Raw genomic sequence first — 22,745 nt, forward strand, 5'->3', positions numbered from 1 at the left:
CATGGACTTGATGTTTTTTATTGCCCAGAATTGAAAATATTTTTTAATCCAGAATAAATTGAAGAGTCTTTTCATTAAGACGATCAATTTATGTTTTATTGGAAACTTGGAAGTAAAGCTTACCATTGCAGTTAAATTTGTACATCATTTTTTAATCACATCAATTTTATTTTTTGTTTGTTCGACTAGGATGATTTTACAGCATGCATATTTATTTCATTTAAGGACCACAATGTAGACTTCATTATGTCATTGAGGGCATATTAGTAGTTGTGTGCCCTTTAGCTTATCAAGTCAAGGACCTCCACAACATACTTACATACACCTGTCAAATCTTAAGTTTCCTCTAAGTTGTCCGTCAAAACAGGGTCTATATTTATCAGGACTATTAGTCCGCGTCTTGAAATCAACACATTTCCTATTAAAGAACTCATCAAACTTACAATCTTTCGAGCGGAGCGTACGTTTGCATCAACCTGCTGCACGACTGACGCGCGTCACCGAGTCGCGCGAGCCTGCCAATAAGTGAATCTCGTGCACGTGTCTTCCTCGGGCTTCCTTGCTGAAACTAAATGGAAAACTTGACAGTTTTCAACCAATTTTAGGTGTTGTGATTGTTTTGTTTTGTTTTGTTTTGTCTCTGGGATGATAACTGTCCCGACTATCACACCCACAGAGGATTTTACAGGGGTTAATGGTAAGTTTTCTAGCTTTCTTTACTAACGTTTTCCGTTTAACGTTAACGTTAGTGGATAACGTTAGACTTTCATTCAAACCCCGGCTTCTTCAAACGCGAAACTGTTTCTCACCACCACTTCGTCTGGCCATGTAAAAGTTGGGTACACTACTATAGAAGAGAAGTTTTCAACTGTTCTTATGGGGAATAATAAACAACGTAGCTCGGTTTCTTGAATGCTAAAGGTTATTTTGCTTCTGGGTTTTTGTTTTGTTGTCCAAGCTACCACCACAGCATTTGGTCACCAAGGAGACGGAGCGTGAACGCGCAGGGGGGACTTCTCATTCACTCAGACATAAAGCCATCAAATCCAAAAACGACCAAATCCACCAGATTAAATGAGTATAGGTTGTACTGTTGGACTTATTCTTTGCGTAAACAAACTGAAAACATTATTATTTGAATTTTATTGCATTTTTAACCACAGTTGCATCAGAAATCAGACATATGCTGTTGAACTCTAATCTAATCACAAAACCATTTTTTGTTCTTTGCAGTCCTAGAAAATTATATTTGGACTGTCACATAGTTGGACCTATTATAGGTACACTGAGGTACTTGTGTTTTACTTGAGTACTTACATTTTTACTAATTTATACATTTACTTTACCAAATTTTAGAGGGAAATGTTGTACTTTGTACCCCACTACATCCATCTGACAGTTATAGTTACTAGTTACTTTGCAGAGTAGGATTTACATAAAACATGTTTTGATGTCCTTCAAAATATTATGCATTGTTATAGGTTAAACTACTCAACAATATAGAACGTAGTTAAAATAGGCTCCTCCTCTATTAACTATGACATTAAAATGCTGCTTAAATGTTCATGCCAAGGCAACTATTTTGATAATTGATTAACCATTTTATTTTTAGTTTAGTTTTAGTCAGATTAAGTGATAATGAAAATAATTTGCCGCTCTAAATGCAATCACGTATTATATATAGTACTTTTGATACTTTAGGTATACTTTGTTGATAATACACTTTCATACTTTTACTTAAGTAAGATTGAATACAGGACTTTTTTAACATAGTCATTTTACATTGTAGTATTGCAACTTGTACTTACACGAATGATCTGGATACTTCTTTCATCACTGCTTGCCATGCTTTAAATGTAATTTATTGCAACGTCAGACGCATTTTACACCTTCTGTTCATTTTATATTCTGGCATTATCCTATTTTTTTTATGTTTCCAAACGTTTCCCATCATCGAGACACCCTGTAACCACCTGAAATAAAACCACTGAAGTCATTTGCTGACTGTCTTTGCAAATGTCACATAAGCCTAAATAGCCTCTATGGAGAGAAAACATGAGATTTGCAGCCCATTCATTCCACGGAGCAACCCTGCGAGGAAAACAAGTGCAGAAATAATCAGTGAAGCCAGACAGTCCCTTCGAGTCCAGTCTACCCAGCGACCGTTTACTCCCAGAGATGGACACAGGCAACTTTTTGGAAAGAGCTCTGTTCGTGCAGACCGTGACAACAGACCTCCATCTACCTTTAGGTTAGTCGCAAACTCTACTTAAATCTCCTTCGTGTTTTAAGGTTCTGAGATCAACTGTGGGTCACATGCAACTTGTAGAAGTAATGAGCCATTTTTTTCACTTTTCAGTCTGCATGCTCAAAATTTTGATGCTCCTGACTCCAGGCCAGGTTCAGGGACTCGCCTCTCTCCTCTGGACCATGTAAGTTCACTCAATCACACGCTCAAACACGAGCGCGCGCACACACGGTAGTTCAAATAGTATTATTTTGCAGTGGCGGGCCGTGTATTTTACACCTAGGCCTTTAGTACTGTCCTACAGCAATTAAACCACCTTTGAATAACCTCACCATGACACTAGGACATTATCGTGAGGAATAAAGTGATTTAACACAAGGTTTAAAACCTAGAGAGTGTCACGTTTGCAGAGACATGAATACACGCTGACTGAAGACATCACTTTTACGCAGTATGGCAGAATGCTGCATCACATACTGTATAGTCCAAATTAATGTAATTACCAAAGAAACTAAAACAAACCCACAACAACCGGTCATATTTACTCATAAGACGACCACAGTACGGTGGCCGACAGGGGCAAACGCCCTGCAACTCAAGAAAACACACGCAAATAGACAAAACACAAGCAAATTAAGAAAACAACTTCATTAATTTGACAACACATGCGCCCCATTCAGCAAACGCGCTGCAAATACCACAACACAACCAAATAGATAAACGCACTGCAAATAAAAAACGATGCAAAAAGAAAAGCACGCAAACCCCGAAAAAAGAAGCAATGCAAAAAGAAAAACAACTTCATTAATTTGACAACACATGCGCAGCATTCAGCAAACGCACTGCAAATATCACAACACAACCAAATACATAAACGCGCTGCAAATACACACAACACAACCAAATACATAAACGCGCTGCAAATACACACAACACAACCAAATACATAAACGCGATATGAAACGATGCAAAAAGAAAAGCACACAAACCCCGAAAACAAATGCAACAAAAAAACGCTGCATCCAGATTACACAACGGAAGTTCTCCAGGCCTCTAGAGGGAGCAGCTAGTGGAACAGCTGGATTTTCGACCGTTATTAACCGATATTAAATTCATATTATTATTATTATTATTATTATTATTATTATTATTATTATTATTATTATTATTATTATTATTAATAACATAATTTATTATTAATATACAGTCTATGCTCCCGTCTCATGCCCTCCCGGCTGGTGCTGTCCCCGAGCTTCGGCTTTTCAAAATAAAAGCTTGCGTTTGGTCCGCTGTCTTCGTACTTTGGTGTTTTGGATGTTTTTGAACTAAACAGTACGACAATCATGCTAATGAATACAATAACTTTTTCAGCAGATGTCTTACTTACAACACGTTGGAGTTAGCAAAGCAGTTTTGTGTTTATGTGCGAGCGGAATTTATTCAGTTTGATAAATCCCACGGTAAATTGGCTGGTTTACTAAACAGGGAGGGACTAGAAATCCTGTCTGTTTTTTGTATTTCAGCGAATTGCTCCACAATATGAATACAGATTGATCACCTATTTTGTTGGTAGTAAGGAGGCCTACACTTCAGTAATTTCGGACCTCGAAATTAAACCCTCTCATGTGGCTTAAACAAACGTCAACGTTAAACGCTGATGCAGTTTTAAATGTTTTATCACCACAAGTTTACAGACGTCTCTGCTGATTGAGTATCACCTGTGACCTGAGCCGAGACACACCCACCAAACGAGAGAAAACAGATCTCAAACATAGATTTAATATTTACAGTCTATGCAGATCTATGCAGTTTCTCTCTCTCTCTCTCTCTCTCTCTCTCTCTCTCTCTCTCTCTCTCTCTCTCTCTCTCTCTCTCTCTCTCCCGTGAGGTCGAAAATCCAGCTGTTCCACTAGCTGCTCCCTCTAGAGGCCCTAGAGAACTTCCGTTGTGTAATCTGGATGCAGCGTTTTTTTGTTGCATTTGTTTTCTGGGTTGGTGTGCTTTTCTTTTTGCATCGTTTCATATTTTGGTTGTGTTGTGTGTATTTGCAGTGCGTTTATGTATTTGGTTGTGTTGTGTGTATTTGCAGCGCGTTTATGTATTTGGTTGTGTTATGTGCATTTGCAGTGCGTTTGCTGAATGCTGCGCATGTGTTGTCAAATTAATGAAGTTGTTTTTCTTTTTGCATCGCTTCTTTTTTCGGGGTTTGCGTGCTTTTCTTTTTGCATCGTTTCATATTTGCAGTGCGTTTATGTATTTGGTTGTGTTGTGGTATTTGCAGCGCGTTTGCTGAATGCTGCACATGTGTTGTCAAATTAATGAAGTTGTTTTCTTAATTTGCTTATGTTTTGTCTATTTACGTGTGTTTTCTTAAGTTGCAGGGCGTTTGCCCCTGTCGGCCACCGTACCACAGGAATCAAAAACACAAATAGCACAATTAGGAATTAATAGGCCCCCCACAAATTCCAGCTATAAGCTGCTGGGGCTCAACAACACACATGCTACCATGCATACACAGAGGCACAGCGACCACTGACACTGCTCAGTTAATACCAGCAGCAACAACCTAGCTAAAGCAAGCAGTAATAGCTAGCAAAATCATGTAATTAAAATGCAGAAAATCCATTGAACTTACCAAAATCATCATTTTTTTACATCTTTTTTTACAACTTTACATCTAAAACTCTAAACAAAACTTGAACTAAAGATACTGCTACGGTTATGTGATGCTAGCTAGTTTTGCTTTTCGGCCACCGTATACTATCTGGTATACAAAAATTTAAAAAAATACCGATGTAGGTGGCTTAGCCTACTAGAAGGCTCTGTCCTGTCAAAGAATACGCCCAACAGGGCACCTCGAAATGTGATTGGCTAAAGTATATGACAATCAACAACTTAAGCAGAGGGATCGAAATTCTGAAGGTCTCAGAGTAGATTTTTCACCCTGAGACAGCAAAGAGGGGAAATTTGATTGAATAAAAGCTCTAATTTATGAAATCCACTGAAAGCCGCAAAACCGAGGGAGAGAGTAGCAATTCAATTACGGTAATAGACTCGTGGGAACGGGCTTTGTAAAAAAAATAATGAAAAATTAATACAAATAATTAATATATATATAATTATTAAAATATAATTTTCTGATTTTGACAATCTCTTAGCCAGCAGAGAAGGCCTTGCTGGCCCTGACGGCCCACCTCTGGATTTGTTGTAAGCTCAGGGACATATTTGCATCTGAATATTAGAAGTATTACCATGAAAACTACAAAATAGGAAAAGGAGGACACGCCCTGTATGCCAACATGAAAGCTTGTCCGGTTTTAATGAATGGGATTATAATGTTAATATCTGAAATCAAGAAATGGAAATGAGTAACCAAAATAATAGGATCTCTTTGTGGACATCAGTAATTTCATTAGTCGATTCAAGTTCTAGCTCATTGTTCACACCATCATATTCCACCAATATGTTGTTGTGGTACCAGAAGCCAAAGTTTCCAGTCCCCTGTGATGCTGAGGATCCATTCAAGGCCTTACCCAAACCCCCCACTGACCCACTGGAAGTTAAGAGGGGGCTGCCAGGAGGGCGGGCACGTCTCCTCCGGTCTGGATCTCTCACCACGTTGTCTCCTGTAGAGGGACACATACATGGTAAGGAAAGAAAAAATACTGGATCAAGTAAGAAAAGGTGGTAGATAATTATAGTAATAGATAGTAATTATTATTATGCAATCGATGTTGTGCTTTCAATAAAATTCTAATAAGAGAAGGTATACAATGGTGCATTTGTTTAAACAGGTAAAAAAATGAAAAAAGAAAACACCCAATTTATTTCACCTATTGTGTGATCCCTGTATATCTTCTGTGCTGGCACTAGTGCAAGAGCAGTTTTCTTAAATGGAAATGAATGGAGCCATTCACATGTTGACATTATACCTGATTTACATTCTCTGTGGGCTGGGGAAAAAACATGATTTACTGCTGCCGTTTTGAGTGGGAAATGAGTGTTCTATCTCTCTCTCTCTCTCCCTCTCTCTCTCTCAAACCTTGTCTGACTATTTGTAGCAATAAAAAAGATAATGTTCAAAAGCATTAACTGAATTTGGAAATATTTGACCTGAATACATGTGCATATACTTGCTAGTGATACAAGTAGAAATGTTACTGCAGCATATAGCAGCAACCTGTAACTAACTTTTTCCCACATCCTTTGTATGTGTTTAGTGAAAGAGCAATTAAATCCAGGCCTGGGACAAAAGCAGCCGTCAGCTAAACGACACCCCAGCACTGACCACACTAAGGTTCGCAGTGGTCCCCTTAAAACTGGCCGATGCAGAACAGCAAGTGAAAGGTACGCTTTTTATCCCTCTGTTTGACTTGCAAGATCTGTCCTTCTTTCTTGTCTACCCCCCACCCTCTCCTGCACCCCCTTTTTGACCAACGTGACAGTATGACAATGACTTAAAGAGTTATAGGCACACAAAGGTTGCAGTGGTAGCCATTACAAGATAGAGTTGATTGTGCCTACCATTATTACCTTTTATCAAATCATCATCCTCCTCCTCCTCCTCCTTGCGTTCTTGCCTCTCTCTTTGTATTGCCCTAGTTTGTCAAATTCACAGAGTTTCTAATGTCTTTTTGTGTTCCTGTTTTAGTCCATAACTTATCCAGACCTCTGGAAAGAGAAATTTGTAACAGGAAATACCTTAGTAAGGCTGATATTATTATAAGTGTTTGTGTTATGCGCTATGTCTAACCCATGATCCAAATGTTAACAAAAATTAAAACCCAGGCCTGACAACTGCTATTGCTCTCTAATTGATTGACGTGTGTTTTATATTGTACAGGGACTTTAGATCAGACAAACTTAAATCCAGGGTAAATTACTAGTGTTTTCAGCTACTTTCATTCAGCAACTATTACTGACAGCTGAACATATGAAGTCAGTTAGACCAGCAGTGGTGTCACTAACTAATAGATAGAACACATTTTTCAACTTAAGTCACTCCACCCCATTTTAAACCCTCATATACTTTACTGTACACTATTTCTTGGTCACAGTGAAATACAGCTTCATTCCCAATGGAACTGCCTCTATCTGTCATTACTATCATGTGTCAGCTTTTACAACTTAACACTGCAGAAAGGCTAAAAGCTCTGCTTTTTTCTGCCGACCTCATCAGCTGTGTGTCAGCATTAGGGGCATAATTCTGAGCGTGAGGTCGGGGGCTGTCGTTACAATCCATCTGCCTATCGATTGGGTGGGGCAGCTGGGGCTGTAGAGTGGGGACCGACCATAAAACACTTTTACAGGAAATCTGGGCTATCGCCCGCAGCACAACCACCTCACCTCCTCCCTTACAAGCCAAGTTAGTACGCAATGTTTGTGTAACTTGTTGCTGACAAAGAGAAGTCCCAAGAGATTAAACTGTGATTGATCTAAGATTCAAGAGGATAGGATTAAAGACTTCTTGATTGATCTTAGGTCAGAGTTTTTTTAAAGGTCCCATGGCATGAAAATTTCACTTTATGAGGTTTTTTAACATTAATGTGAGTTCCCCTAGCCTGCTTATGGTCCCCCAGTGGCTAGAAATGGTGATAGATGTAAACCAAGCTCTGGGTATCCTGCTCTGCCTTTGAGAAAATGAAAGCTCAGATGGGCCGATCTGGAATCTTGCTCCTTATGACGTCATAAGGAGGAAGGTTACCTCCCCTTTCTCTGCTTTGCCCGCCCAGAGAATTTGGCCCGCCCATGAGAAAGAGAGAGACATCATGGCTTGAAAACAAGCGAAGCATGGCAGTTGGTCAAGGCCACACCCCCACCCTCCACCTTGCTCCCCCTCTCTCCTCCTCAATAGCATTTAAAGCTACAGACACAGAAATGGCACATCCTAAGTAAAGCTCATTGTGGGACTGGCTCTAGTGGCTGTAATTCTGCACCAAGGCTGAATTTCGGGAAAGAGACTTCAGATACAGTATTAGGGGACCACTAAGGCCTATATAAAAGCATCCAAAAAGCAGCATGTCATAGGACCTTTAAAGCTACGTCCTTCAGTGTTGCAATGAACTACATAAAAGACATAATAAATTATAAATTAGACGGAGACAAACAAAGTGAAAATCACAGAGATAGTCAAGCCTGGAGTACACTGACTGCAAGTGGAAATAGACACAGCATGACATATTAATATGATGAGTTGGATGAGATATAAAGATTAGACATCCACTAGGTTCTTTTTCTCCAATAAGCCAGAGCTTTATAGCTCCAAATGGCTCTCTATTAGATTTGGGTGCCCATCTGGGCAAGGCTGGCAGCAGCGTGTGTTGTGACTGCAGTGCACTGGCCAGGCCTAAGACAGGGATGAGGTCATGTCTCAGAGAATGCAGTATCACACAAAGAGGCCTTATTATCAGGCTCTTAATCCTATCATACAGAGCCAAAGCCCCCTCTCTTACATTCACTGCAACATGCCTTCGTATGCCCTGTGTGCCAGTTTTTACCAAACACTTAAATCTCCATCAAAGTGAAAGTGCACTCTTTAGTCACACCCACATACTGTATATTAATGCTAATGTTATCAAGCAACGTCATTTGGTGATGCTCCAATGGAATGAAATGGAGACATATTTACAATAGCTAAAGACATTTTCTGTCTCATACCTGTCAGCAAGGCCGTGAAATGAGGCTCACTTGAGTGTATAAGCTCAACAAGCTGAGAGTCAGCCTTTAGTACTAATGTCACTGCAGAAGCTTCAGATTCCTGATAACATAATTATCTGTCTTTGAGAGGAATGATTACACCTTTCTATTTTGTGTTGTGTTTCTATAAAGTGATTCACTCTTTTGTGTGGGATTTATTATGGAAACCTTGCAGTTGTAGCAGTGATTTGGATGACTCGCCATGCTGCTTGTGTTTATCTCTATTTATTAAGTTATTTTCTCAGTTGGTCACATAGTAATTAGTGATAAGACACACTACCTTCAGAATTTATTGTAAAATGGAGTCATTCTCTTTGTGTGTGAGCGGAGTAGTGCAGACTTGATGGTGACATGCAGAGGGCAAGCCACAACACATAGCATAGCATGACAAGAGGGGTGTGTTTTTGGGATCACTTTACAGTTACTGCAGAGAGACAGTAAGTCTGTGGAGACAGCTCACAGTGACAAAGCATGAACAGCTTTAACCAGACTGCCCACAAAACTAAGATCTTAGTTCCTGTCTGTTGGGGATTGCAGTTTGTGATGTACAACAGCACACTGTCCTGCACAGACACAAAGATTCGCACACACAAACTTACAAGCAGTAACGTACAAACAGATAGACAGACACACACACACACATGTATGTATCTGTACTGTATGTGTGCAAATGTACATAGACACACACACACACACACACTACAGATAACAGCACTTGCACACAAGTCTCAACCTCTGCTGCAACAGGGACACCTAGTGGAACTACATGAAAATACACCTGTAGCTGAGTTGACGGAATTTAAAGTCAGCAACTTTTCATGGAGATGTATTCTTTGACACTATTCATCCTTTAAATTTTTTTTTTCTATTAGTTTAATGTCTAAATGAGCCAAAACTTCCATTGTCAATTAAATGAAACTAAACAAGTCAGTAGTCACATATGTCTCATCTCCAAAATCTGATAACTAGACTCTTTGTATTTTTGTGTTTTTTTGTGTGCCAACAGTAGAATAATGCAGCCTGGTGTTGACTCAGGCGTTAGACTCACAGAAGAAAGAGCAGGACGGAAAACAGGTTTGTCCAGATATACTAAATTAACCTCTTTTTCTTTTTTAAACATATTTAACATGGATTGTACATTTTGTACAGCATGTAAAATAGCAATGTAGTGGCAACTTTTCCTAACATACTACTCAACTATTAAGTGATTTTACTTTAAAGGTAACATATTTGATGTCTAAAACCAAACATCTTTCGAAATCAACCCAAGTATGCCTAAATATAATATAAATATAATACGACTTGAGACCAGATATGTTGTTTCACTAGCAACAAAGACACACCCTTATTTAAGTGTCAAACTTTGATTGGGGTGTTGTTGCTAAGGGCCTAATTTCCACCATAAGAGGCAGCCAGCCAATAGCTGAGAGATCTGTTGGTTTGGGCAACCACAGTTTCCTGCATCACACCAAGCAAGGGGGTATGCAAATGTTCAGCAAAAAAGGTGCATGGTGTGTGAGAGACTGCAGACATTTGCGTGCACAAACACGCATGCACACGTGTTTCCATCACAAATGCACACAACCAAATGCCCACACACAGTCTATTTCAGCACAGAAACAGAAATCAGAGGAAGTGTAACTGTGGATGATGACCTTTCATCTTCACACATTAAACTTCCTGCTGTTTTATTTTAAGACAGTGAACTTGTGAACCATGCTTGCTGCTGATGTTCACTGTCTGTGTTTGGACGTGGTAATTGGCTAACTGCAATTCTCTCCGCACATTTCAGAGCTTGGGAATGGAGACCACACCAAGAGCACAGAGGAGGATGCAGAGTCATTGGTGTGGAATAACATGATTGCTCCTCTTCTCCAACAACTAGAGAGCATGGCTGCAGGTAGTGTGGGTAATGCAATAAGGAAACATGGGACATGCATTAGTCTTAATCAGATCATTTCATTCTATTATAAGCATATAGTTTCTGTCACCAAATTGACTCACAATATCACTTTTCAATATTACGTTCTTTCCTTTTGGGTTGAAGAATGTCTCTAAAACTAATCTAAAATGTAACGCGGGTGCAGTGATTCTGGTCTTTTTTTCTCTCAGTAATGCCTTATTTCCTTATTACATTTAATTTTCAGCCAGCAGGTTTTTAGCAGATAGTCATCCATTAAGTCTTGCAAAATGAAAAAGCACTGTCATTTCAACCACTGAAGAAAGGCAAACAAAATAGTGTTATGTTTGGCATCAATGCAGAATTTTCTTAGCCTGAAACTGCAGTCTGGCAGCCATGAAATGAAATATATGGCTGTAAATATTTTAACACTCTACAAATTTAATGGAAAATTCATTTGAAAGATAAATATTAAATATTTATTGTACCAAGTGCCTTCCGGCTCATGCATAAAACACCTTTCAGATTCAGTGGGACATCGCAGTGAAGAGTGGAGTGTGAGACTGCAGCCAACCTTTTTTAGAAATGGCCAAACCCTTTTATTTATGCAGGGAAAACATTTATTTTACCTCAAAAACAAGGAAAGACTCCACCCTTTCTCTTCCTCTGCACCAATATTGTAGCTGCCTGTTGCAGAATTGTTCCCCTGCATTTGACCATTGAAACTCAAAGCTGCTTCTTAGAGAAGGAAAGGGAATGTTATTTTACTGCTGATCAATGCATTACTGATGTTGAGGATTTGACCTCAAGTTCTTCATGCAAATAATAAATGTACACCATGCAGTAGAGCTCAGGCATATTGCACATACACACCACAACATACACAAAACATAACTCATCTGTATTTATATGGATACACACTTGCCAACACACACAAGTGGGTGTTTTTATTTTGGGATGTTTGCTTTCTCTGTGATTATTTGACATGCTGCCCCAGAATTTGACATCATTTCTTTTGCAATATCTGTTTTCCTGTGATGCCAGGCAGCTCTGAGGGCTCACTGGATAGTCTGTGTGATTTGTGTGATGGTCTCCATGGCACCTTAGCAAAAGCAGACATGCTCGGCCGACGCTGTAAGAGGAGGTCAGGGATACTTCGAACACTGTTCCGCCTCATCGACCTCAACTCTGCCCAGCTCAACCTGCACATCGCCAAGCTCTGCCTTGCTGTGAGTCGTGTGTGTCTATGCGGGTGTGTGGGTGTCAGCATGTCTGCCACTAAGTCATTATCACAAGGGCATCCAGGGCACCTGGGCGTTTAACTGTAATACAAAAGTTTTTTTGCATTTTTCTCTCCAGCTGTGTGTCAGTGGAAACAACCTGCTTAACATCTGTAAGCTCATCTTCCAAATCAGCCGCAGTGAAAGCAACGACATCCTCTTTCAGAACAACTTTATCATAGGTGAACACTATTCTAAATCAAGATTATCTAGATTTTCTATTCTGTACCAAGTCCTATATTCTAAAATATATGTGAGTAAAGAACACAGGTATTTTTCAATATGTGTCAATATGTTAATATAAGGGGAAACAATGTTAAATATTCTTCTTTATGTGTTTGTTGACTCATGTAGATTTTCCCACTATTAGACAAAAATGTTTATGTTTATGTCTGGTGAATGAGCTGCTCCAAGAGCGTAATGTTCTCTGCTGGCTTGGAGTGTTTTTTAATCTATCTGGAACCAGGTCAGTTTGCACAATTTGGATGTTAACGCTCAATTTTTCTTGTGTCTAGGCTCTGTTCTGGGCGTTTTAAGCAACGAGGATGTGTCCTCATCTGGGGAAGCTCTGCTGTACTGTGTTGGGACTTTGAAATTTCTCTCAGGAAACAGTGCAATCCTCAGACTTCTGCTGGACAAGAACTGTGTTGGTGTGGCTCAGAAACTCATGCAGAGGCTCTGCACAGCAGAAGACACCAACTTCACTATAGCAGGGCACATCCTTGTTCAGGTGTGTCAGACTTGACACTGCTGAGAACATTTTGAAGGATATTTTAAAATGTTTTGAATAAATCATTATATATTTGATGTACACCAATAATTTTAAAGGTCCCATGACATGGTGCTCTTTGGATGCTTTTATATAGACCTTAGTGGTCCCCTAATACTGTATCTGAAGTCTCTTTCCCGAAATTCAGCCTTGGTGCAGAATTACAGCCACTAGAGCCAGTTCCACCATGAGCTTTCCTTACTATGTGCCATTTCTGTGTCTGTAGCTTTTGAGGAGAGAGGGGGGGGCAAGGTGGAGGGTGTGGGTGTGGCCTTGACCAACTGCCACTTTGCTCGTTTGAAAGCTATGATGTCTCTCTCTCATGGGTGGGCCAAATTCTCTGGGCGGGGAAAGCAGAGAAAGGGGAGGTAACCTTCCTCCTTATGAGCTCATAAGGAGGAAGATTCCAGATCAGCCCATCTGAGCTTTCATTTTCTCAAAGGCAGAGCAGGATACCCAGGGCTCGGTTTACACCTATCACCATTTCTAGCCACTGGGGGACCATAGGCAGGCTGGGGGAACGCATATTAATGTTAAAAAACCTCATAAAGTGAAATTGTCATGCCATGGGACCTTTAAACCAATAGCTTTTGTATCACAACTCAGGTGGAAACTTGAAGCATCCACTCCTACTTACAAAACAATACACGTACTTTCTCTACAGTTTTGCTATGAGAGTTAAAAATGTGTACTAACTCAATATAAAGGAACACAATGTTAAATATTCCAGACATAAACAAAAATGTTTTTGTTTATGTCTGGTATATAAGCTGCTCCCAGAGCATAATGTTCTCTGCTCAGTCTAAAACACACCCTGCTTCACTCTTCTGAAAATGATTGCTGCTAACCGCATAAGTTGGCCCTAGCAAACATCTTGAGCCAGCGCTTCATTTGACATCCAACACAACTTATTATGCTGTTAGAGGAGGGAAATCAGTAGACGATGACTTTCCAGAACTTTCAATGCTGCCATGTGTTGGAAATTACTGTTTCCTTCTTGTGATAGAATGATTTATGTCCATTCTGAATAGTTTCCGGTCGCTCTGCTGTATGGCGTCCTGTACAGGCCAGCAGCCAGCCTTAATGAGCATATGACCAACATTGTATGCAAGCCGTAATGGCACAACACTGACACGCAATACTGGCCTAAATATAAAATCCCTAATTAAGCTTAGCGTTTGTTCATGCAGGACACAGAAATCATACGCCCGCTGATTGAATTGTCAATTCTATCAGACACACACCAATCACAGCCATTCTCACATCAAGGCGGTCCTTTTAATTGTGACTCCCTCCTCACTGATCCCTGCTACACGGACGCTGCTTCACTCACTGCTGCTGCTCCACCACCCCAGCCTCCACCTTCCTAGTTCAGAGTCCTAACATGACTCAAAGTTTAAAATGGTTTTCAGTGTTTCTTTCTTTTGGCTCACTCTTTTTTTTACCCAGGGGGGTTTCTGCATGGTGCTCCCTGTTTCAGCATAGCATGCTGCTTGGCTGGTCCAGGGAGCATTATGAAGAGCGGAGCCATCAGAGCCAAGCATAACTGTGTTTCCAATTGTCTCGTCCATTGTATGACGAGAGTGTTCCTGACTGAAGATACAGTAGGTACATTTGTATAATTCTTTTCTTGGTAAACAATCTCTCTTTCTCTCTGTCTGACCTCTGGCCCCTGTAGCTGACAGCGACTTTGAGGAACCTTGCAGATCACCCAGATTCCCGTCCACTCTTCATCTCCTTCTCTATGCTGTCAGAACTCTGTCTGGTGCTTCGTCATCACTGCAAAGACCCGGACATCTGCACCAACATTTCCAGAATATACAGGTATCACACACGCACTTCCATAAGAATAATTTCTTCCTTATTTCTTCCTACTCCTCTCCCTAACTTTCTAACATAAACCATCATAACCTGTCGTGAGCTAAATGCAAACAGGACATGATTCAGCTCTCACACTCTGTTCTCTGTTTTCCATTCTAACTGCAGCAGTCACTCTCCTTCTCAATTTCCTAATTTATTTTTTGTTTGTAGTTGGGTCTCACAAAACAAAGAGTCTCCAGAGAAACATAGCATTTGTCAAAGGGAATATGATTATACATCTGTTTTTGTCTCTATAGCGTTGCAAAAATATTCAAGGTAGTGACACAGCTGATTTCTGTTTTATCAGTTGCTGTATTGAGTAGTTCTTAGCCTTATCAGTATAGAGTTCTGAATGCACAAATGAGTTTAAATGTGAAGGCCTACATGGGAGAAAGATTCAATGTAAAACCAGACACAGGGCTTGGGACACTAAAGTCACCGGAGTCTGGAATCTTCTCGGCGACCCCATTCAGACAGCAGGCCACTTACTACAGGCTCAATAACAACTGATCTCAATACCTCCACCAAACAGTGCAATGACTCGAATGATGCTCTGAGGCCCTATCTTCAGTTTTTTGCTCCAGGTCTCTCATCAGCACAACATAAAACATTTAGCGCTTTAGTGTGTAATTAAGGTGTTTTTCCAATACATCCCAAGATGAATGAAAGCATGAAAAGGTAGATCCCAGCCCCAAACTGCTTATTCATTAGCAGTGTTGAGTTAATATCTCCATATTTAGTCAGCATAGCAGAGCAGTCAGTGAGTGGAATAGTAGGTGTCAGTGGTATTTGTTGTCCCCTCTCTCCCTCAGTAAACTCTCCTCTTACTCGGAGTGCCGCCTCGCTCTGGCCCAGACCCCCGACTCCTACCAACTATTTTTAGAACTGCTGAGCAAACATCACCAAAAACAGGTGAGTCCACAAGCCTTGTGTATTAGAGAGAAGGGAAGACAAGCTTTTCAAGTGTTCATGATGTAATCCTCTCAGCATGTTTACCCTCATAGCAAGTTGTTTATGTAACTCAAGTCCAAGCACATTTGCAGGACATTGTGTCCGTCTGTATATGGCGTTCGTCTCTCTTCCTTGTGTGTGTTTGGACATTTAATCATCCCAGGAGGGGCTGAGTGAATCAAGGAAAGGGGCAGAGGTAGGGAGGGAGGGAGGAGGAAAAGGAAAAAGAATTAATGAGGTGAGCTTGAGTAGATACTATAGTAGAGGTGATACAGAGGTGAAAGGGAGTGATAGACAAGAGGAGTAGGAGGAAAAGAAAAGGGTGGTACTTTGGCAATCAGACATTACTGACATGCGTTCTTAATCTCACCGGGAATAAACACACCCACACCTACAAATACAAACAGACACACACTGGACAGTAGTACATGTAATGAGCTCCCAGTGCTGGGACAGCCCATCCTGTCCTCATACCAATGTCACTGTGTGTTCTTAGCACACCTGCTCTTCATGGTATTTACTAAGTAGAGTTGGGATACAAGGGTGACGCACAGGGTGTAATTTGTCACCTTTTTTCTCGGTAAGAGTGTGATAACTCATTAAAAAATAGGGCGTAGTTACACTCAAACGTGTCTCAGCTATGAACTCTCCAGGGGAAATGAATGACACTAACAACAGTGCTACTTGACAGGACAGGCTCACGGACTGGGCTGCAGGTGAAGTGGCTGTTGATCTTCACATTGTAAATAAAATTCATATGATCTGATGTTGACTGTTTTTAATTTTCTCGTCAGAAACAATATCTTTCTCTTCGGGGAGATCTTTTTTTTCATTCAAATATACTGTAAATATACTATATTTATTTTTTTCATTCAAATATACTGTAAATATACTATATGTATATTTACTATATAATCATTAAGCAAAACATGCTAAACATATGCTGTATCATTGTAGATTGAATATCTTTGGGTTTTGGTCTGTTGATAAGACAAAACAAGACATTTGTAGTGTCTTCAGCTGTAGGAAATTGTACTGGGCATTATTTGCTATTTTCTGACATCTTACAGATAAAATAATACATTGATTAATTTAAGAAAACAATCTGCAGATTAATAGATAGTTTCCTTCCTAAAATATACATTCATGTGATAAATATGAACTCAGGAACTACTACAAACACGCTCAAAATACATGTCCTATACTATCTGCATACTATTTATCTCTAGCACTGAATACATTAAAATGCTGTAAGAGGGAAAAGTGGATCAGTTAATGTTTGAAGCCATTATGTAACTTTTCCCAACACATTCTTGCCTTTCAGACACATTTACAATAGAGTGAAACATGCAGAATGACTAATACAGTGCTCTTCTCTGCTCTCCCACAGGACCTTGTCGTGCGCCTTCTTTTCACCCTCGGGAACCTCACAGCCAAAAGCGAAGAGGCTCGGCAGCAGCTCTTTCAGTGCGAGTCCTGCATGGACACACTCCTGCAGCTGTACGACACCTACCAGCGCAGAGACAACTCACCACACACACCCCCACAGAAAGGCCCGCTTTCCCCCAGCGAGCCTCAGGCCCCTCCGGGGAGTGTGCAGGAGGATGAGGACGTGCTGGTTAAGCTGGTCAGGGTGCTGGCGAACATGTGCATCCACCCGGCTGTAGGTCCAGCTCTGGCAAACAACACAATCTGCATTCAGCTGCTGATGGAGACAATTGGTGAGCAGAAGAAAATCACTCTGTGTTTAACAAAATCACTTAAGTTAAAACATATATAAGATACAGTCAGTAGAAGATTTACGGCTTTAGATTTGTCCTTTTCGCCCATGTTGTATCTCCGTCATACAAAGGGAGCAGTGTGTAAAAATCTGGAGTTCTGGTAAGTTTAAAAATAGCTGTTTTGTGCATTGTAAGTACAGTATCTGCTAAGCACCCCAACCACTTCCCTTGTGCTGGGAACAAGACATGACTTTGGTCGAAAACACTCCTCGTTTGTCTGTTCATTCCTCGCTCGCTTTCCTTTCTGTACTTTCTGTTCAATACGCAGCACATCCTCTTTTGGTTTACCTGTTGTTTTTTTAAATCTGACAGAGCGAAGCGCTTCACTGCATGAGCAGGATGTTCTGTCACGTCTCACAGCCCACTTGGTTTGTGTGTGTGAAATTCTCCCATGTGGTTAGATGGTTTCAGGACAGGTTGAACTGCTACACAGATGGGTGTGAAACTCTCGATTTCTCTGCTGCCTGCCTCCTACACACTTGAAATAAAAAATAATGAAAATGAAATAAACACAGCAAAGGTCGAAATAGTGAAAACATGTCAGATTTCTAAATATAAAGGGGTGTCTGATTGATGCCAGAGAGTTAGATGGTAAGTAAATTAAGTAACTGAAGACAGAAACATAAAATGAGCGAATGAAGGAGAATATGGGGAGTTGGTGTGACAGCTGGAAACAGAAAACCAATCTAAGTAGAGGATGAAAGAGCAGGCAGTGCTGCTTTACATTACAGAGCTTTGAGGAGGGGCATAACAAAGTAGCATTTCCAGTCAGAAACAGAAACAAAATTCAGTGTGACACCGCCGCCAGTTGACACCGACCGCAATATCCGCGATTTATGACCGAGCACCCGACATCTGCTGCTATATCAGGAGAAGAATCTGTTTCCAAGCCACTCACGGTGTCATGGCTGGTTGCATTGGGTCACATTGACCTTTGTATGCCAGCTCATGATCAAACCGACTATATCAAGCCAAAACCACAGACAACAGCTACTTTTATGATAATGTCACAGTGTCACATCAGTGTGGCTGAGCTGTAATATGCAAAAAGAGTGTTGACTGTATTTCTGCATGTATTTATCATATTAAATTGTTCTATAATGGTTCTATTTATCTGTGAATTACTAATTAACTAGTAATCTATTTACATTTGCATTGCACTTGGAAATTTGACAAACCAACATCTTCATGCTGGGTGCAACCCAGTTTACACAATCCATGTTGCAGTTGCTTTATTGATTAATAATCTACCTTTACTTTATATCCTCAACATAAAAGGAAACAAAACTTTCACCTTTCCTGTTAACCGTGCAGTGTGGATGCTCCCTCTGTTGGTTGCATCTTATAAAGAAAAATCAGAAACATCTACAAGATCTGTATTAGAAATTATGTTAATTCAAGGTTACTCTTTTTTTCTTCTGTGTGTGTGTGTGTGTGTGTGTGTGTGTGTGTGTGTGTGTGTGTGTGTGTGTGTGTGTGTGTGTGTGTGCGTGTGTGCGTGCGCGTGTGTGTGTGCGCGTGTGTGTGTGTGTGTGTGTGTGTGTGTGTGTGTGTGTGTGTGTGTGTGTGTGTGTGTGTGTGTGTGTGTGTGTGTGACAGAGCTGAGGTCTGTGCAGGAAAGCGAGGAACTGTTGGTGAATGTGGCTGCCACCATCAACAACCTGTCTTTCTACCAGGAGGAAAGCTCTGTACTCAGACGCAGTCAACTCACCATCGCAAAGTGTAAGACTGAAAGACTGACAGATCTTAATGTAGAAATGTAATACAAACAAAGAGAGTGGAACTATTTGTTTAGTTTGCTGAGTTTTTTTACCCCCATTTTCCTGCTTTTGTTCAATTTCCCTTCCCCTTTTACTCCCCCATTTCTCCCTTTTTCCTTGGCTCACTCTCTCATTTTTACTTCAGTGATGTTGAAGTTGGTGCTCAGCTCGAGTAGGGACGCCATGCTTGAAGCCACCCGTGTATATGGAAATTTGTCCCAGTCCAAGCATGTGCGGGACTTTATTATGCAAAACAAAGGTATGTGATGGACACAAACGCAAACAGAAGTGCACAAAACACTCCAACATGAGATTATACGTATTTCCTATATTCACAGTATTCATTGACTCTTGCAGAAAAGCTAGCAAAGGTTAGCAAATTATCTTTTAAAAGGTCTTTAAAGCCTATCAATACGCAGAAATAAATTAATAAAAAAGGCTTATGTAAATATGCATAAATCGAATGTTCCTAGCACAGAACTTTACAGAATACTGGGTACCTTGACACAGAATGCCAAGTACAGTAAGCATCTCTGCATTCTGTTGTGTCATGTTTAGGCTGGACTTAGCTGCAAGGCCAGCTACAGTCAGCATAAACATGCCTGCTGAATCTGGTGATAGCAGCCGTCTTATCTTTGACCTGCTTTCTCTTCATGCACTCCCACACATCATCGTCTTTCTCCGCTCCCTCTTCCTCAGTGCACCAGTTTGTAGTGACGCTGCTCGACTCAAAAAGCACTGAGATGTGTTTTTCAGCCTGCGGGGTCCTCACCAACCTGGCTCTGGATCCTGCCAACTGGGACAGTCTTTCAGTGGAGGGGGCTGCTGCCAAGTAAGGACTAATGACTTAAATATTATATGTGTGTGTGTATGTGTATAGAGTACATGTTCATATTCACATTTTATTTGACAGACAGTTCACAGACTTTTCACTAAATATAGTAAAGCTGATGAAAAAAGCAGATCTACTGTGTCTGGATGAATTAAATTGAAATCAAAATATGATGATGACTTAAAATAGACAATATAGTTAACAGCATCTTGGGGCTTATAACCAGCAGCATATGACAATAAAAAATCAATACATAACCGATACAACCCGGTGACAGTTAGCTTGGTTTAGCTTATTTAATCTCAGCTAAAAGACTAGAAACCAGAGGAAACAGCTAACCTGGCTCTGTCTAAAGGTTTCATTTTGACAAACATAAGCATAACAACTCCACTGACATGAACAAGGTGCTACTAATCATTTCAAACTTAATGTTATTTATTTAGAGTAGGTATACAAGTAAGTATAACTACAAATCAAGTTATAATTCCTGATTTGTCAATTTAGATTTGTACATTTTGAACACATGGCAACTTAAAGTGGAACAAATTCTGTGAAATGATCTTCTAGTGCAGGCTTCTCACGCACTGTTTGAACATTTGAGTTCTTACTTCCCCTTTACACAAACATACACACACACACACACACACACACACACACACACACGAGTCCTGTTTCAGATGTTGGCCCAATGAAGTGGAGCTAATGCCCACAAAACCTGCCGGTCATGTGAATCCCTCTCCCTCAAGTCACGATGTGTCCGTGTGTCCATGTGTGTGTGTGTGTGTGTGTGTGTGTGTGTGTGTGTGTGTGTGTGTGTGTGTGTGTGTGTACCAGGCTTGTGGACTGTCTGAGAGACTTCGGACCAGGTGATTGGCAGCTGGCGGGCCAAGTTTGTCAGGCGTTGTGGAACATGATCGTCTGTGGCTCAGAGAAGCTGCTGGACACACAGGAGAGAGAGTCACTGCTGGAGTTCCTCACTACATGCTTAGGTTGGTTCACAGTGTTATTATTACAAATCCTTACATAACAAGGGAGGGAGACATGCTGGAGAGAACATGCTCTTGTTCACATCAGTGGCCCTCAGGGGGAAGGGAGGGACACACATTCCCATTTTCACGAACACAATACTTCCATGGTCACATCTCAACACAAAACCTGTCACTGAAAAGTATTCAAAATAAACCTGCAACCCCCAGCTATGCTCTCTCATCCTCTGTCCACTCTTTTCAATATGTTCCCTAGATGAACAGGAGGCTCTGAAGTGGATAGAAAATGAAGATATGAGGGATTTCCACAGGGCATGCTGGGAGTTAGAGTTCCTACCTGTAGCTCAAAAACTGATGAAGACGCTCCGGCCTCCGGACCTAACAGCCTGACAAAGTTTGAGTTTCATGTTGTCATAGAAATCCAGAGTCCACATTCTAACTATTAAACACATACCTCCAGTGGGTTTTAAAGGTGGCTGTGAAGGTTTGTAGTGAGAAGCAGGTGAGGTCTAGCCTGGTCCTACCAGACTCTCGTACATTGGGAAATGGAAATTGAGCGGAAGTAAGTAAGAGGGCGGAGCCAGGCTAGGTGAGGTCAGCTTGAAGTCATGTCAGTTACAGTGAATTCCATCGCTGGTTTTCAAGGCATAAAAAATTAAAAATACCTTTAAAAATGTTTCAAACCACAAGTTACGTTTCCACTGTTCATCCATATGCTTCAAGCTGACTATTAATGCCATTGTTTAATGAAACTACAAACCTTTGTAGCTTTTAGGCCTACAGATGGTCAGCGTGTCATAACAATAGATTTTTGGTGGCTGATGAAGGAAATTATGCAAAAGATAAGAAGCAGGGTGACTCTGTTAAAATGTGTGTGGATGTTAAAATTACCAGATTTCTTTCTCAATTCTGTATACTTTATACACAAGGTCTTCATTTATTTATTTTCTTAGCCTTTTCAATCCTAACACAATTTTTTAATTTTCATTTTAAAAATGTGTAGCCTTTTTGCACTTCAATTTTCATAAAGCAGAAGCCTTGATTTTCTGGGTATCTTCACATGTACAGGGATAATTTAACTCAAGCTCTTTGCACATTTATGCAACAGACATGAACAGTTTTGTAAGCTCACTGTGTTGTAAAGGTTCTTTTATGATAATGTAGTCATGAAAACGGATAACTGACCTGGAATTTACCACATAGGTAAATCTTTTATTTTCTGTGGATTGTGTGACATTGTAACTACATAATAAAGCACAAGACAGTGGAAAACACAGGTTTGCTTCTCAAAGCCTTTATTATTACACAGATATGGGGCCAGGCAGTGCTTGCAAGTTACACCAAGTAGCCTAAAGTACAGTATTTCAAAATCACATCGTTATTACATCAAAACAAATCAGAAACGGCACTTAATGTGAAAATCCCTGTTTTCAAACAATAGCGACCCTAAAACAACCACAAGACAAGCCGATGTTAAAAAAAACAAAAAAAAAAACACTAAACTATTCATTAGCCAGAGCTAATAACAAACATTGTTCTCTACATTGAATTTCTCATGTTGATATGAAAGACAGTTGGCTGGCTAATATCAAGGCTGCTCAATGTTACCTATTCCATATATTGTCTGGGAAAGCCACCGAAATGTGAAGGCAGTTTAGTCAGTGGGCATAATACTGAGTTTC

The 22,745-nt window shown here is 40.4% G+C and overlaps 1 protein-coding gene across 2 annotated transcripts; it reads left to right on the forward strand.

The window, feature by feature from the left end:
* The first annotated feature begins 217 nt into the window (after positions 1 to 217).
* On the forward strand, positions 218 to 22,586 carry armc2 (armadillo repeat containing 2). Of its 2 annotated transcripts, none has more exons than XM_031322155.2 (19): positions 218 to 697; positions 2,028 to 2,251; positions 2,360 to 2,432; positions 5,730 to 5,895; positions 6,469 to 6,595; positions 9,951 to 10,018; positions 10,737 to 10,844; positions 11,889 to 12,073; positions 12,204 to 12,306; positions 12,640 to 12,854; positions 14,572 to 14,717; positions 15,566 to 15,665; positions 17,095 to 17,425; positions 19,085 to 19,207; positions 19,391 to 19,504; positions 19,945 to 20,077; positions 20,912 to 21,066; positions 21,320 to 21,565; positions 21,653 to 22,586. In XM_031322155.2, exons 2-18 carry the CDS (start codon positions 2,043 to 2,045, stop codon positions 21,451 to 21,453), a joined length of 2,490 nt encoding a protein of 829 aa, XP_031178015.1. In that variant the 5' UTR covers positions 218 to 697; positions 2,028 to 2,042; the 3' UTR covers positions 21,454 to 21,565; positions 21,653 to 22,586. The 2 variants fall into 2 exon arrangements, with proteins under 2 accessions (XP_031178015.1, XP_031178017.1); XM_031322157.2 differs by having other exon boundaries at positions 9,954 to 10,018.
* Positions 22,587 to 22,745: the final 159 nt, after the last annotated feature.

The sequence above is a fragment of the Sander lucioperca genome, chromosome 19, assembly GCF_008315115.2.
Source record: "Sander lucioperca isolate FBNREF2018 chromosome 19, SLUC_FBN_1.2, whole genome shotgun sequence".
Taxonomy (NCBI): Eukaryota; Metazoa; Chordata; class Actinopteri; order Perciformes; family Percidae; genus Sander; species Sander lucioperca.

What these genes read in the sequence shown, in the direction of transcription:
- armc2 (XM_031322155.2), top strand. Translation starts at nt 2,043, where the DNA reads ATGGAGAGAAAACATGAGATTTGCAGCCCATTCATTCCACGGAGCAAC. An exon ending in TGTAGAGGGACACATACATG is followed by an intron (nt 5,896 to 6,468) that starts GTAAGGAAAGAA and finishes GTATGTGTTTAG; the next exon opens with TGAAAGAGCAATTAAATCCA. An exon ending in CAGGGCACATCCTTGTTCAG is followed by an intron (nt 12,855 to 14,571) that starts GTGTGTCAGACT and finishes TGGCCCCTGTAG; the next exon opens with CTGACAGCGACTTTGAGGAA.